Source organism: Salmo trutta, chromosome 21 (assembly GCF_901001165.1).
Source record: "Salmo trutta chromosome 21, fSalTru1.1, whole genome shotgun sequence".
Taxonomy (NCBI): domain Eukaryota; kingdom Metazoa; phylum Chordata; class Actinopteri; order Salmoniformes; family Salmonidae; genus Salmo; species Salmo trutta.
In genome coordinates, this window is record NC_042977.1 from 39,924,610 (window position 1) to 39,937,928 (window position 13,319).

At 44.8% G+C, this 13,319-nt stretch overlaps 1 protein-coding gene across 1 annotated transcript in view; it reads right to left on the reverse strand.

Moving 5' to 3' along the window:
- LOC115156457 (potassium/sodium hyperpolarization-activated cyclic nucleotide-gated channel 2) overlaps positions 1 to 13,319 on the reverse strand; it is a 116,691-nt gene that overhangs the window by 96,313 nt on the left and 7,059 nt on the right. The window contains exon 2 of the mRNA XM_029703880.1: positions 5,678 to 6,101. Within this exon, the coding sequence (XP_029559740.1) occupies positions 5,678 to 6,101 (424 nt within the window). The remainder of the gene's footprint in view (positions 1 to 5,677; positions 6,102 to 13,319) is intronic.

Consider the following 13,319-nt stretch of genomic DNA (forward strand, 5'->3'; position numbering starts at 1 on the left):
GAATGTACTATGTGAGGTGCGGCAGTGGGGAGGGTGCGGCAGTGTCTTGTGTTATATAGAAGGTTTTCAGAATGAACCAGGAAGAATCCTACCTGTTGGTTGTTTGATCAACAGGACTGTAAAGTTCCCAAAAGTAAGACACCCATGGTATTTATATATTTGCAGAAAACCAAATCAGGTTTCTTTTGTGACTTTTGCTGCTGCTTTCTAAACAATGATCTAAACCAAGTTGCGCTGTTCTGATGCCTGTAAACACAGCCCAGTGCAGTGCAACAGCTGTCAGCAAAGTGACTGGCACAACACTCACAGCCCTAAACAGTGGAGAAGCACGTCTAGTACCGTACTCAACACTTCCTCTCCAAACTCCACTCTACACTCTTAGAAAAAAAGGTTACAAAAGGGTTCTTCGGCGGTCCCCAAAGGATGATCATGTTTGGTTCCAGGTAGAACACTTTTAGGTTCTACCTGGAACCAAAAGGGTTCTTCCTGCAGCCAAAAAGGGTTCTTCAAAGGGTTCTCCTATGGCAGGGATGGGCAACTTTGATGGGGCCACAGTGGTTCGTGGGTCAGCAATTCTACACATTTTGCCATAGGGGGGAGGCAAATATTTGCAGTTTTTAATATGATATGAACTGATGATCAATGGGCCCCATGCCGCTCGGTAATTCGACCATGCTTACTACAAGTTTAGATAGCTGGCCGCTAGACTAACTTACCAATATAAAAACAATTTGGTAATATGGGCTAATTGAGTGAATGCTGACGCACAACCAAATAATAGAAATTGTGTATTCTATTATTCTAACTCTCAATAGTAAGTTGAGACTCCGACTGAATACCATATTTTTTTTTGTCTGTTTAACACCAGCCAATCTCAGCACTCATCTTCCATGCATGCCAAGTATCCTCCTCTACCCATCATGCACCGCTCTGTGTGTTTGCCGCATAATGTCTTCAGAAAATCCAATTATCCAAAGGTCATGTGCACACACAGGGCCCAGTGCATCCATCCACCATCCTCCATCCGTACCATCCGCCATCCACACCAGGGGCCCAACCAAGCACAAAGTACCCCTTAAAAAAATGAATCGAGCAGAGGCATATATGTACTGTAGATGAACAAATAACTAGATATGAAGGCCGAAGGAAAAACCAGCTAATCAGAAATCCATTCCCGAAGCCAACAAAGAGACAGAAAACGTATGGAAACACAATTAAATCCATACGAGGAACGCTAGCCTAACTGAATCATAGGTTGGTAATAATAACAATTAGCAAGACATACAGTATGATCCCTCCGGTGTACCATATTATCATCCCTCCACCCCACCTGCACCATATTATCATCCCTCCACCCCACCTGCACCATATTATCATCCCTCCACCCCACCTGCACCATATTATCATCCCTCCACCCCACCTGCACCATATTATCATCCCTCCACCCCACCTGCACCATATTATCATCCCTCCACCCCACCTGCACCATATTATCATCCCTCCACCCCACCTGCACCTCCTTAGGCATCTCAATTGATTAAATGTGTTTGCATCTCTAATATGCTGCCAATGAAGACGAGCTGACGCCTTCTGGGATTCACAGGTCAAAGGGGGAGACGGTGACGACACTGATGGTGATTAGGATGCAAAGTGTGTTTAAAAGCTTAAACCCTCCTGCCAACAACATCACACATATTTTAGTGAGAACAGCAAAGTAAACCTCCTGGCACTTGACAAACGACTGGGAACAAACTAACATATGCAGCTTGCAGACAGGGCCGGGTCCAGACTGATCATCTGTCTCACGGCTTATTGGGCATCAGCCAACAACTAAATGTCTGAGAAGGAACTCAGTGACCTTACAGCACCTATACCCAGAACTGCTTTTTTATTCATTTATGCAGAAGTCCAAATAGATAGGGGACCAATAGTTCCTGGTTACAGAACAGTGGGGTGTGCTGGTTGCATATTCTATGCTTGACAGAGCATTCTATGATTGTCTACCTAGACAACTTGTCTAGACAACCTTCAGCATAATTCACTACCCCTCACTCCCCCTCAATACCTCTCACTACCTCTCAATACCCACTTCACTATCTACAATTCACTACGCCTCACTACCCAATTCACTATCTACAATTCACTATCTACAATTCACTACCCCTCACTACCCAATTCACAATTTTTTTATTTTAGCTTTTTATTTTAGCTTTATTTAACCAGGTAGGCAAGTTGAAAACAAGTTCTCATTTACAACTGCGACCTGGCCAAGATAAAGAAAAGCAGTTCGACACATACAACAACACAGAGTTACTCATGGAGTAAAACAAACATACAGTCAATAATACAGTAGAAAAATAAGTCTATATACAATGTGAGCAAATGAGGTGAGATAAGGGAGGTAAAGGCAAAAAAGGCCATGGTGGCAAAGTAAATACAATATAGCAAGTAAAACACTGGAATGGTAGATTTGTAGTGGAAGAAAGTGCAAAGTAGAAATAGAAATAATGGGGTGCAAAGGAGCAAAAAATATATATATATACAGTAGGGGAAGTGGTAGTTGTTTGGGCTAAATTATAGATGGGCTATGTACAGGTGCAGTGATCTGTGAGCTGCTCTGACAGCTGGTGCTTAAAACTAGTGAGGGAGATAAGTGTTTCCAGTTTCAGAGATTTTTGTAGTTCGTTCCAGTCATTGGCAGCAGAGAACTGGAAGGAGAGACGGCCAAAGGAGGAATAGGCTTTGGGGGTGACCAGAGAGATATACAGTGAGGGAAAAAAGTATTTGATCCCCTGCTGATTTTGTACGTTTGCCCACTGACAAAGAAATGATCAGTCTATAATTTTAATGGTAGGTTTATTTGAACAGTGAGAGACAGAATAACAATACAGAAAAACGCATGTCAAAAATGTTATAAATTGATTTGCACTGGGCAGTTCTTGGATGTGCTTCCCTTTGTTGTCTGTAATGGTTTGCAGGCCCTGCCACATCTGACGAACGTCAGAGCCGGTGTAGTACAACTCGATCTTAGTCCTGTATTGACGCTTTGCCTGTTTGATGGTTCATCAGAGGGCATAGCGGGATTACTTATAAGCTTCCGGGTTAGAGTCCCGGTCCTTGAAAGCGGCGGCTCTAGCCTTTAGCTCAGTGCGGATGCTGCCTGTAATCCATAGCTTCTGGTTGGGGTATGTATTTACGGTCACTGTGGGGACGACGTCATCAATGCACTTATTGATGAAGCCAATGACAGATGTGGTGTACTCCTCAATGCCATTGGATGAATCCCGGAACATATTCCAGTCTGTGCTAGCAAAACAGTCATGTAGCTTAGCATCTGCTTCATCTGACCACTTTTAATATTGATCTAGTCACTGGTGCTTCCTGCTATAATTTTTGCTTGTAAGCAGGAATCAGGAGGATGGAATTATGGTCAGATTTGTCAAATGGAGAGCGAGGGAGAGCTTTGTATACATCTCTGTGTGTGGAGTATAGGTGGTCCAGAGTTATTTTCCCTCTGGTTGCACATTTAACATGCTGATAGAAATTTGGTAAAACTGATTTAAGTTTCCCTGCATTAAAGTCCCTGGCTACTAGGAACGTCACCTCTGGGTGAGCGTTTTCTTGTTTGCTTATGGCAGAATACAGCTCATTCTATGCTATCTTAGTGCCAGCCTCTGACTGTGCTCTGTAAACAGCTACAAAGAATATAGATGAAAACTCTCTCGGTAGGTAGTGTGGTCTGCAGCTTATCATGAGAAACTCTACCTCAGGTGAGCAATAGCTCGAGACTTCCTTAGATATCGTGCACCAGCTGTTGTTTACAAAATACATAGACCGCCCCCCTTTGTCTTACCAGACGCCGCTGTTCTATCCTGCCGGTACATCGTATAACCATCGTATAACCGTTCAGCCATGACTCCGTGAAGCATAAGATGTTACAGTTTTTAATGTCCCATTGGTAGTTTAATCTTCCCAGTAACTCGTCCATTTTATTGTCCAAAGATTGCATGTTTGCTAGCAGAATTGAGGGATGTGGGGGGTTTATTCGATCGCCTCCGACTTCTCAGAAGGCAGCCCGCTCTCCAGCGTCTCTTTCTCCTTCTCCTCTTCACGCAGATCACTGGGGTCGGGGCCTGTTCCCGAGGGAGCCGTATATCCTCCGCCTCGGGCTCGTCAGATTCGTGAAAGAAGAAATAGGATTCTGCTAGTCCGTGGTGAGTAATCGCAGTCCTGATGTCTAGAAGTTATTTTCGGTCATAAGAGACGTTAGTGGCAACAATATGTACAAAAAAGGTTTTAAAAAAAGTTACAAACAACGCAGATAAACAAACAAAAAAACAATCGGTTGGGGGCACGTAAACTGTCTGCCTTCTGCTCCGGCACCATCTTACTCAATACTGTGATTTTATTGCAATTCGATGTTCCAAACATATTGCTCACCATATGTCTGCCGCAGACGGACAAGAGAAAGCCATGAGAATGAGTTTTGATCTATCAAGGAAATAAAAGTGCTGAAAACAAATTGTCTCCCTACTTAAAAAGAAAATGGAGAATAAGCCATGAAGAGAAAATACTGGATATGTAACTGTATCAATTTTTCCCCCTCATCACTAATAGCCATCTAGCTTTATTAGCATTTCCATCTATAGTGACTATATTAAACCATGTAGCATGTAGCCATGATGCTGTGAGTGGGTACTACAGATTAATAGTGGATGAGATGAGTTTCCATGTTACAAGCTCTAAGAGTCCAAGTGAATGGTGCTATATGTCTACTATAATTACAATCATTCATCCTTTCACCATGACCACAAATAGTGGATGAGTCGAGGTCGAGCTCCCCTTGAGGCAATCTGTTATGATAATTATACTAACCCATGTAGTGTTTAGGGGGGGTGGGGGGTGGGGGTGGTTCTACCTCTTCCCACTGGTGGATGTAGCGTTTAGGGGTGGGGGGTGGTGGTCCTACCTCTTCTCATGAGTGGATATAGTGTTTAGGGGTGGGGGGTGTGGGGTGGGGGTACTACCTCTTCTCACTAGTGGATATAGCGTTTAGGGGTGGGGGGTGGGGGGGTGGGGGTCCTACCTCTTCCCACTAGTGGATGTAGCGTTTAGGGGTGGGTGGTGGGGGGGTGGGGGGGTGGGGGTCCTACCTCTTCTCACTGGTGGATGTAGCATTTAGGGGTGGGGGGTGGGGGTCCTACCTCTTCCCACTGGTGGATGTAGCATTTAGGGGTGGGGGGGTGGGGGTTCTACCTCTTCTCACTAGTGGATGTAGCGTTTAGGGGTGGGGGGTGGGGGGGTGGGGGTCCTACCTCTTCCCACTGGTGGATGTAGCATTTAGGGGTGGGGGGTGGGGGTCCTACCTCTTCCCACTGGTGGATGTAGCATTTAGGGGTGGGGGGTGGGGGTCCTACCTCTTCCCACTGGTGGATGTAGCATTTAGGGGTGGGGGGTGGGGGTTCTACCTCTTCTCACTAGTGGATGTAGCATTTAGGGGTGGGGGGTGGGGGTTCTACCTCTTCTCACTAGTGGATGTAGCGTTTATGGGTGGGGGGTGGTGGTCCTACCTCTCCCACTGGAGGATGTAGCATTTAGGGGTGGGGGGTGGGGGGTGGGGGTTCTACCTCTTCCCACTGGAGGATGTAGCGTTTATGGGTGGGGGTGGTGATCCTACCTCTTCCCATTGGTGGATGTAGCGGATGAGCCGGGACAGCCTCAGCAGCCTCAGCAGACTCAGGATCTTAGTGAAGCGTACGATCCTCAGGGCCCTGGCCGTCTTATACATCTCAGAGTCGATCCCCTTCTCCACGATCAGGAAGATATAATCCACGGGGATGGAGGAGACAAAGTCCACGATGAACCAGGTCTTCAGGTACGTCTTCTTGATGGTCTTGGGGTCCAGGATGATGTCAGAGTTGTCCTCGATGATGATGCCAGTGCGGAAGTTGAGGACCAGGTCCATGAGGAAGAAGGTGTCGGAGATGACGTTAAAGATGATCCAAGGGGTGGTCGTCCCATCGTTGAAGAAGGTGATGCCCACCGGGATGACAATCAGGTTACCCACCATGAAGAGAAGCATCGTGAAATCCCAGTAGAACCTGAAGAGAGAGGAAGAGAGAGAGTGCGCGCGCATGTATGTGTGAGTGAGTGAGTGAGTGAGTGAGTGAGTGAGTGTGTGTGTGTGTGTGTGCGTGTGTGTGTGCGCGTGTGCGCGTGTGTAGGCAGGAAAGGGAGAATCAAGAGGAGGAGGAAAGGGGCGGAGTAGAGGACAAAACAGAGTGAGCGAGAACAGAGAGAGAAGCTGACAGGCAGTGGAGACTTTCTAACAAAGGCTGGTGAGAGTGGAAACAACTACATAGACCTACAATAGATCAGGGTGAAGGATAATGTTAAGCTAATTACTATTGATGAAGTAAAATTAGTATGATTGTTGTAAATCATTGTTTTAGTAAAAAATATTAACCTATTATTATTGTAGTGGACATAGGCCTATGTGTGTGTGCCTGTTTGTGTGTGTGTGCGTGTGTGCGTGCGTGCGTGCGTGTGTGCGTGTGTGTGTGTGCGTGTGTGTGTCCTCACGGTCCACATTGTTCCATAAGGTGTTATCAGTTTTTCAAATCAGATTTTACTGCTTGCATGAGTTACTTGATGTGGAATAGAGTCCCATGAAGTCATGGCTCTGTTTAGTACTGTGCGTTTCCAGAGTCCATTCTGTACTTGGGGACTGTGAAGAGACCCCTAGGTGGCATGTCTTGTGTGGTAAGCATGGGTGTCTGAGCTGTGTGCTAGTTGTTTGAACAGACAGCTTGGTGCACTTAACATGTCAATGCCCCTCACAAATACAAGTAGTGATGCAGTCCATCTCTCCTCCACTTTGAGCCAGGAGAGATTGACATGCATGTTATTGATGTTAACTCTCCGAGTACATTTAAGTGCCATCCGTGCTGCTCTGTCCTGGACCAACTGTAATTTGCCTATGTCTCTCTTTGTGGCATTTGGCCATATGACTGGGCAACAGTCCAGGTACAACAAAACTAGGTAATTTATTAAGGACAGACCTCTCCTCATCTTAGCTACCATAGCATCAATATGTTTTGACCATGACAGTTTGCAATCCAGGGTTACTCCAATCAGTTTAGTCTCCTCACCGCTCAATTTACACATCATTCATTACAAGATTTTGTTGAGGTTTAGGGTTTAGTGAATGATTTGTCCCAAATACAATGCGTATTACTTGCCACCCACTCTAAAACTGACTGGGCTCTTTGTTAAGTGTTGCAGTGATTTCCCTTGCTGTGCTAGCTGAAGTATTGTGTGGAGTCATCAGCATACATAGACACACAGGCTTTACTCAGTGCCAATGGCAGGTTATTAGTAAAGATTTAAAACAGTAAAGGGCCTAGAATGCTGCCCTGGGGAATGCCCAACTATACCTGGATTATGATGGAGAGGCTTCCATAAAAAAAAACACCCTCTATGCTCTGTTAGACAGAACGCTCAATCCACGCTATAGGAGGGATGTAAAGCCATAACGCATTCATTTTCCAGCAGCAGATTATGACGATAATGTCAAAATCTCCACTGAATTATGACGATAACGTCAAAATCTCCACTGAAGTCTAACAAAACAGCTCCAACAATTTTCTAATTATCAATTTATTTCAGCCAATCATCAGTCATGTGTGTAAGTGCTGATAGTCAGTTGATAATTTGTTTACTGTGAAATAGCATTGTATCTGGTCAAACACAATTTTTCCTAAAAGTTTACTAAGGATTGGTAGCTGGCTGAGTGGTCAGCTGTTTGAGCAAGTAAGGGATGCTTTGACATTCTTGGGTAGCAGAATTACTTTTCCTTCCCCCCAGGCCTGAGGGCACACACTTTCCTGTAGGCTTAGATTGAAAAGATGGCAAATAGGAGTGGCAATATACAGTGCCTTCAGAAAGTATTCAAACCCTTTGACTTATTACACATTTTGTTGTGTTACAGCCAGAATGTCAAAATGGAAAAATAAATAATAATAATCCTACCCATCAACACACAATACAACACAAGGACAAAGTGAATACATGTTTTTAGACATTTTAGCAAATATATTGAAAATTAAATGCAGAAATATTTAATTTACATAAGTATTCACACCCCTGAGTCAATACAGTTGAAGTCGGAAGTTTACATACACCTTAGCCAAATACATTTAAACTCAGTTTTTCACAATTCCTGACATTTAGTCCTAGTACAAATTCCCTGTCCTAGGTCAGTTAGGGTCACCACTTTATTTTAAGAATGTGAAATGTCAGTATAATAGTAGAGAGAATTATTTATTTCAGCTTTTAGTTCTTTCATCACATTCCCAGTGGGTCAGAAGTTTACATACACTCAATTTGTATTTGGAAAAATAGCCTTTAAATTGTTTAACTTGGGTCAAACGTTTCGGGTCGCCTTCCACAAGTTGGGTGAATTTTGGCCCATTCCTCCTGACAGAGCTGGTGTAACTGAGTCAGGTTTGTAGGCCTCCTTGCACACACATGCTTTTTCAGTTCTGCCCACAAATTTTCCATAGGATTGAGGTCAGGGCTTTGTGATGGCCACTCCAATACCTTGACTTTGTTGTCCTTAAGCCATTTTGCCACAACTTTGGAAGTATGCTTGGGGTCATTGTTCATTTGGAAGACCCCTTTGCGACCAAGCTTTAACTTCCTGACTGATGTCTTGAGATGTTGCTTCGATATATCCACCAAATTTTCCTTCCTCAGGATGCCATCTATTTTGTGAAGTGCACCAGCAAAGCACCCCCACAACATGGTGCTGCCCCCCCCGTCCTTCACGGTTGGGATGGTGTTCTTCGGTTTGCAAGCCTCCTCCTTTTTCCTCCAAACATAACGATGGTCATTATGGCCAAATAGTTATATTTTTGTTTCATCAGACCAGAGGACATTTCTCCAAAAAGTACGATCTTTGTCCCATGTGCAGTTGCAAACCATAATCTGGCTTTTTTTATGGCGGTTTTGGAGCAGTGGCTTCTTCCTTACTGAGCGGCCTTTCAGGTTATGTCAATGTAGGACTCGTTTTACTGTGGATATAGATGCTTTTGTACCGGTTTCCTCCAGCATCTTCACAGCGTACTTTGCTGTTGTTCTAGGATTGATTTGCACTTTTCTCACCAAAGTACGTTCACCTCTAGGAGACAGAACGCATCTCCTTCCTGAGCGGTATGACGGCTGCATGGTCCCATGGTGTTAATACCTGCGTACTGTTGTTTGTACAGATGAACGTGGTACCTTCAGGCGTTTGGAAATTGCTCCCAAGGATGAACCAGACTTGTGGAGGTCTACAATTTGTTTTCTAAAAGACTTGGCTGATTTCTTTTGATTTTCCCATGATGTCAAGCAAATAGGCACTTAGTTTGAATGTAGGCCTTGAAATACATCCACAGGTACACCTCCTATTGACTCAAATTATGTCACTTAGCCTGTCAGAAGCTTCTATAGCCATGACATAATTTTCTGGAATTTTCTAAGCTGTTTAAAGGCACAGTCAACTTAGTGTATGTAAACTTCTGACCCACTGGAATTGTGATACAGTGAATTATAAGTGAAATAATCTGTCTGTAAACAATTGTTGGAAAAATTACTTGTGTCACGCAAAAAGTAGATGTCCTAACCGACTTGCCAAAACAATAGATTGTTAACAAGAAATTTGTGGAGTGGTTGAAAAACGAGTTTTAATGACTCCAACCTTAATGTATGTAAACTTCCGACTTCAACTGTACATGTTAGAATCACCTTTGGCAGAGATTACAGCTGTGAATCTTTCTGGGTAAATCTCTAATAAGAGATTTGCACACTTGGATTGTACAATATTTGCCCATTATTCTTCACAAAATTCTTCAAGCTCTGTCAAATTGGTTGTTTATCATTGCTAGACAACTATTTTCAAGTTTTGACAGATTTTCAAGCAGATTTAAATCAAAAGTGTAACTCAGGCACTCGGGAACATTTACCGTCTTCTCTGTAAACAAGGCGAATTCATCTCCCAGCATCTAGTGGAAAGCAGACTGAACCAGGTTTTCCTCTGGGATTTTTCCTGTGCTTAGCTCCATTCCGTTTATTTTTTATCCTGGAAAACTAAATTAAAAGCATATCCATAACGTGATGCAGCCACCACTAAGCTTGAAAGTGTGGAGAGGGGTACTCAGTAATGTGTTGTATTGGATTTGCCCCAAACATAACACTTTGTTTTCAGGACAAAAAGTTAATTGATTTGCCACATTTTTTGCAGTATTATATTAGTACCTTGTTGCAAAGAGGATGCATGTTTTGTAATACGTTTATTCTGTACAGGCTTCCTTCTTTACACTCTGTCAATTAGGTTAGTATTGTGGAGTAACTACAATGTTGTTGATCCACAGCCATTAAACTAACTGTTTTAAAGTCACCATTGGCCTCATGGTGAAATCCCTGAGCGGTTTCCTTCCTCTCCGGCAACTGAGTTAGGAAGGACACATGTATCTTTGTAGTGACTGGGTGTATTGATAACACCATTCAAAGGTTAATTAATAACTTCACCATGCTCAAAGAGATGTTCAATGTCTGCTTTTTTTACCCATTTACCAATAGCTGCCCTTCTTTGCGAGGCATTGAAAAACCTTCCTGGTCTTAGAGTTTTAAATTCACTGGTCGACTGAGGGACTGAGGATACAGAGATGAGGTAGCTTGACTGAGGGTAGAAAGATCAAATCAAATCACATTTTATTTGTCACTTGTGCCGACTACAACAGGTGTAGACCTTACAGTGAAATACTTACTTACAAGCATGGTAAACACTATTATTGCACACAGTCCATGCAACTTATTATGTGACTTGTTAAGCACATTTTTACTCCTGAACGTATTTAGGCTTGCCATAACAAAGGGGTTGAATACTTATTGACTCAAGACATTTCAGCTTTCCACGTTTAATTCATTTGCAAAAATTTCGAAAAACATCATTCCACTTTGACATTACGGGGTATTGTTTGTAGGTCAGTGACCATAAATCTCAATTTAATCAATTTTAAATGTAGGCTGTAACACAACAAAATGTGGGAAAAGTCAAGGGATGTGAATTCTTTCTGAAAGCACTGTAGTCCGCTATCATCCTGAGACATTTTCCAATCAAGTTGTCAGACGCAGGTGGCTTGTCATTGTTGATAGACAACAATCGTTTTTCACCTCTTCCACACTCACTTTACAGAATTAAAAATTGTGTGAATTGAACCATCTTATTTTTGCCCAAATGTCACGGTTGTTGAAAGGAGGAGCGGACCAAAGTGCTGCGTGTGTGTCGTTCCACATTTTATTTACACTGTGAAACTATGCAATACATAAATAAACTGAATGACAAAAACAACAAACCGTGACGCAGAGGTGAAACATACACTGACTCAAAGATAATCTCCCACAAACCCAGGTGGAAAAAACCCTACTTAAGTATGATCTCCAATTAGAGACAACGAGGACCAGCTGCCTCTAATTGGAGATCATCCCAAACAAAACCCCAACATAGAAATACAAAACTAGAACCTGAACATAGAAATAGAAAACATAGATTGAAAAAAAACCTGTCACGCCCTGACCTACTCTACCATAGAAAAGAACATCTTTCTATGGTCAGGACGTGACACCAAAATTGTATTTAAGGTCCTCCAAAGCTTTTTACTATCATTCTTTATAGAATTTATCTTTGCTTCATAGTACCTTATTTTCTTCTTTTAATTTAGTTTAGTCAAATGATTTCTCAATTGGCAGTACATAAAATCAATTTAGCTGAGGTGTAAAGAGCAGGTTAAACGGTTGGGTGCTGCTGATGACAGTCAGAGGTAGAGGTAGAGGTAGAAGGGAGAGGTAGAGGTAGAGGCAGAGGGGAGAGGTAGAGGTAGAGGGGAGAGGTAGAGGTAAAGGGGAGAGGTAGAGGTAGAGGGGAGAGGTAGCGGGGAGAGATAGAGGTAGAAGGGAGAGGTAGAGGCAGAGGGGAGAGGTAGCGGGGAGAGTGGGAGGTAGAGGTAGAGGGGAGAGGTAGGGGTAGAGATAGAGGTAGAGGTAGAAGGGAGAGGTAGAGGCAGAGGGGAGAGGTAGAGGTAGAGGGGAGAGGTAGAGGGGGGAGGTAGAGGGGAGAGGTAGAGGTAGAGGGGAGAGGTAGAGGTAGAGGCAGAGGGGAGAGGTAGAGGTAGAGGGGGGAGGTAGAGGGGAGAGGTAGAGGTAGAGGGGAGAGGTAGAGGTAGAGGGGAGAGGTAGAGGTAGAGGGGAGAGGTAGAGGGGAGAGGTAGAGGTTGAGGGGAGAGGTAGAAGTGGAGGGGAGAGGTAGAGATAGAGGTATAGGTAGAGGGGAGAAGTAGAGGTAGAGGTAGAGGGGAGAGGTAGAGGTAGAGGGGGAGGAAGAGGTAGAGGCAGAGGGGAGAGGTAGCGGGGAGAGTGGGAGGTAGAGGTAGAGGGGAGAGGTAGGGGTAGAGATAGAGGTAGAAGGGAGAGGTAGAGGTAGAGGCAGAGGGGAGAGGTAGAGGTAGAGGGGAGAGGTAGAGGGGAGAGGTAGAGGTAGAGGGGAGAGGTAGAGGGGGGGAGGGTAGAGGGGAGAGGTAGAGGTAGCGGGGGAGGAAGAGGTAGAGGCAGAGGGGAGAGGTAGCGGGGAGAGTGGGAGGTAGAGGTAGAGGGGAGAGGTAGGGGTAGAGGGGAGAGGTAGAGGTAGAGGGGGGAGGTAGAGGTAGAGGTAGAGGGGAGAGGTAGAGGGGGGAGGTAGAGGGGAGAGGTAGAGGTAGAGGGGGGAGGTAGAGGTAGAGGTAGAGGGGAGAGGTAGAGGTAGAGGGGGGAGGTAGAGGTAGAGGTAGAGGGGAGAGGTAGAGGGGAGAGGGTAGAGGTAGAGGCAGAGGGGAGAGGGTAGAGGTAGAGGGGGGAGGTAGAGGTAGAGGTAGAGGGGAGAGGTAGCGGGGAGAGGTAGAGGTAGAGGGGAGAGGTAGAGGGGAGAGGTAGAGGTAGAGGGAGAGGTAGAGGTAGAGGGGGAGGTAGAGGGGAGAGGTAGAGGTAGAGGGGGAGGTAGAGGGGAGAGGTAGAGGTAGAGGTAGAGGGGAGAGGTAGAGGTAGAGGGGAGAGGTAGAGGGAGAGGTAGAGGTTGAGGGGAGAGGTAGAGGGGAGAGGTAGAGGGGGAGGTAGAGGGGAGAGGTAGAGGTAGATGGGAGAGGTAGAGGTAGAGGCAGAGGGGGAGGAAGAGGTAGAGGCAGAGGGGAGAGGTAGAGGGGAGAGGTAGAGGGGGGAGGTAGAGGTAGAGGGGAGAGGTAGAGGGGGAG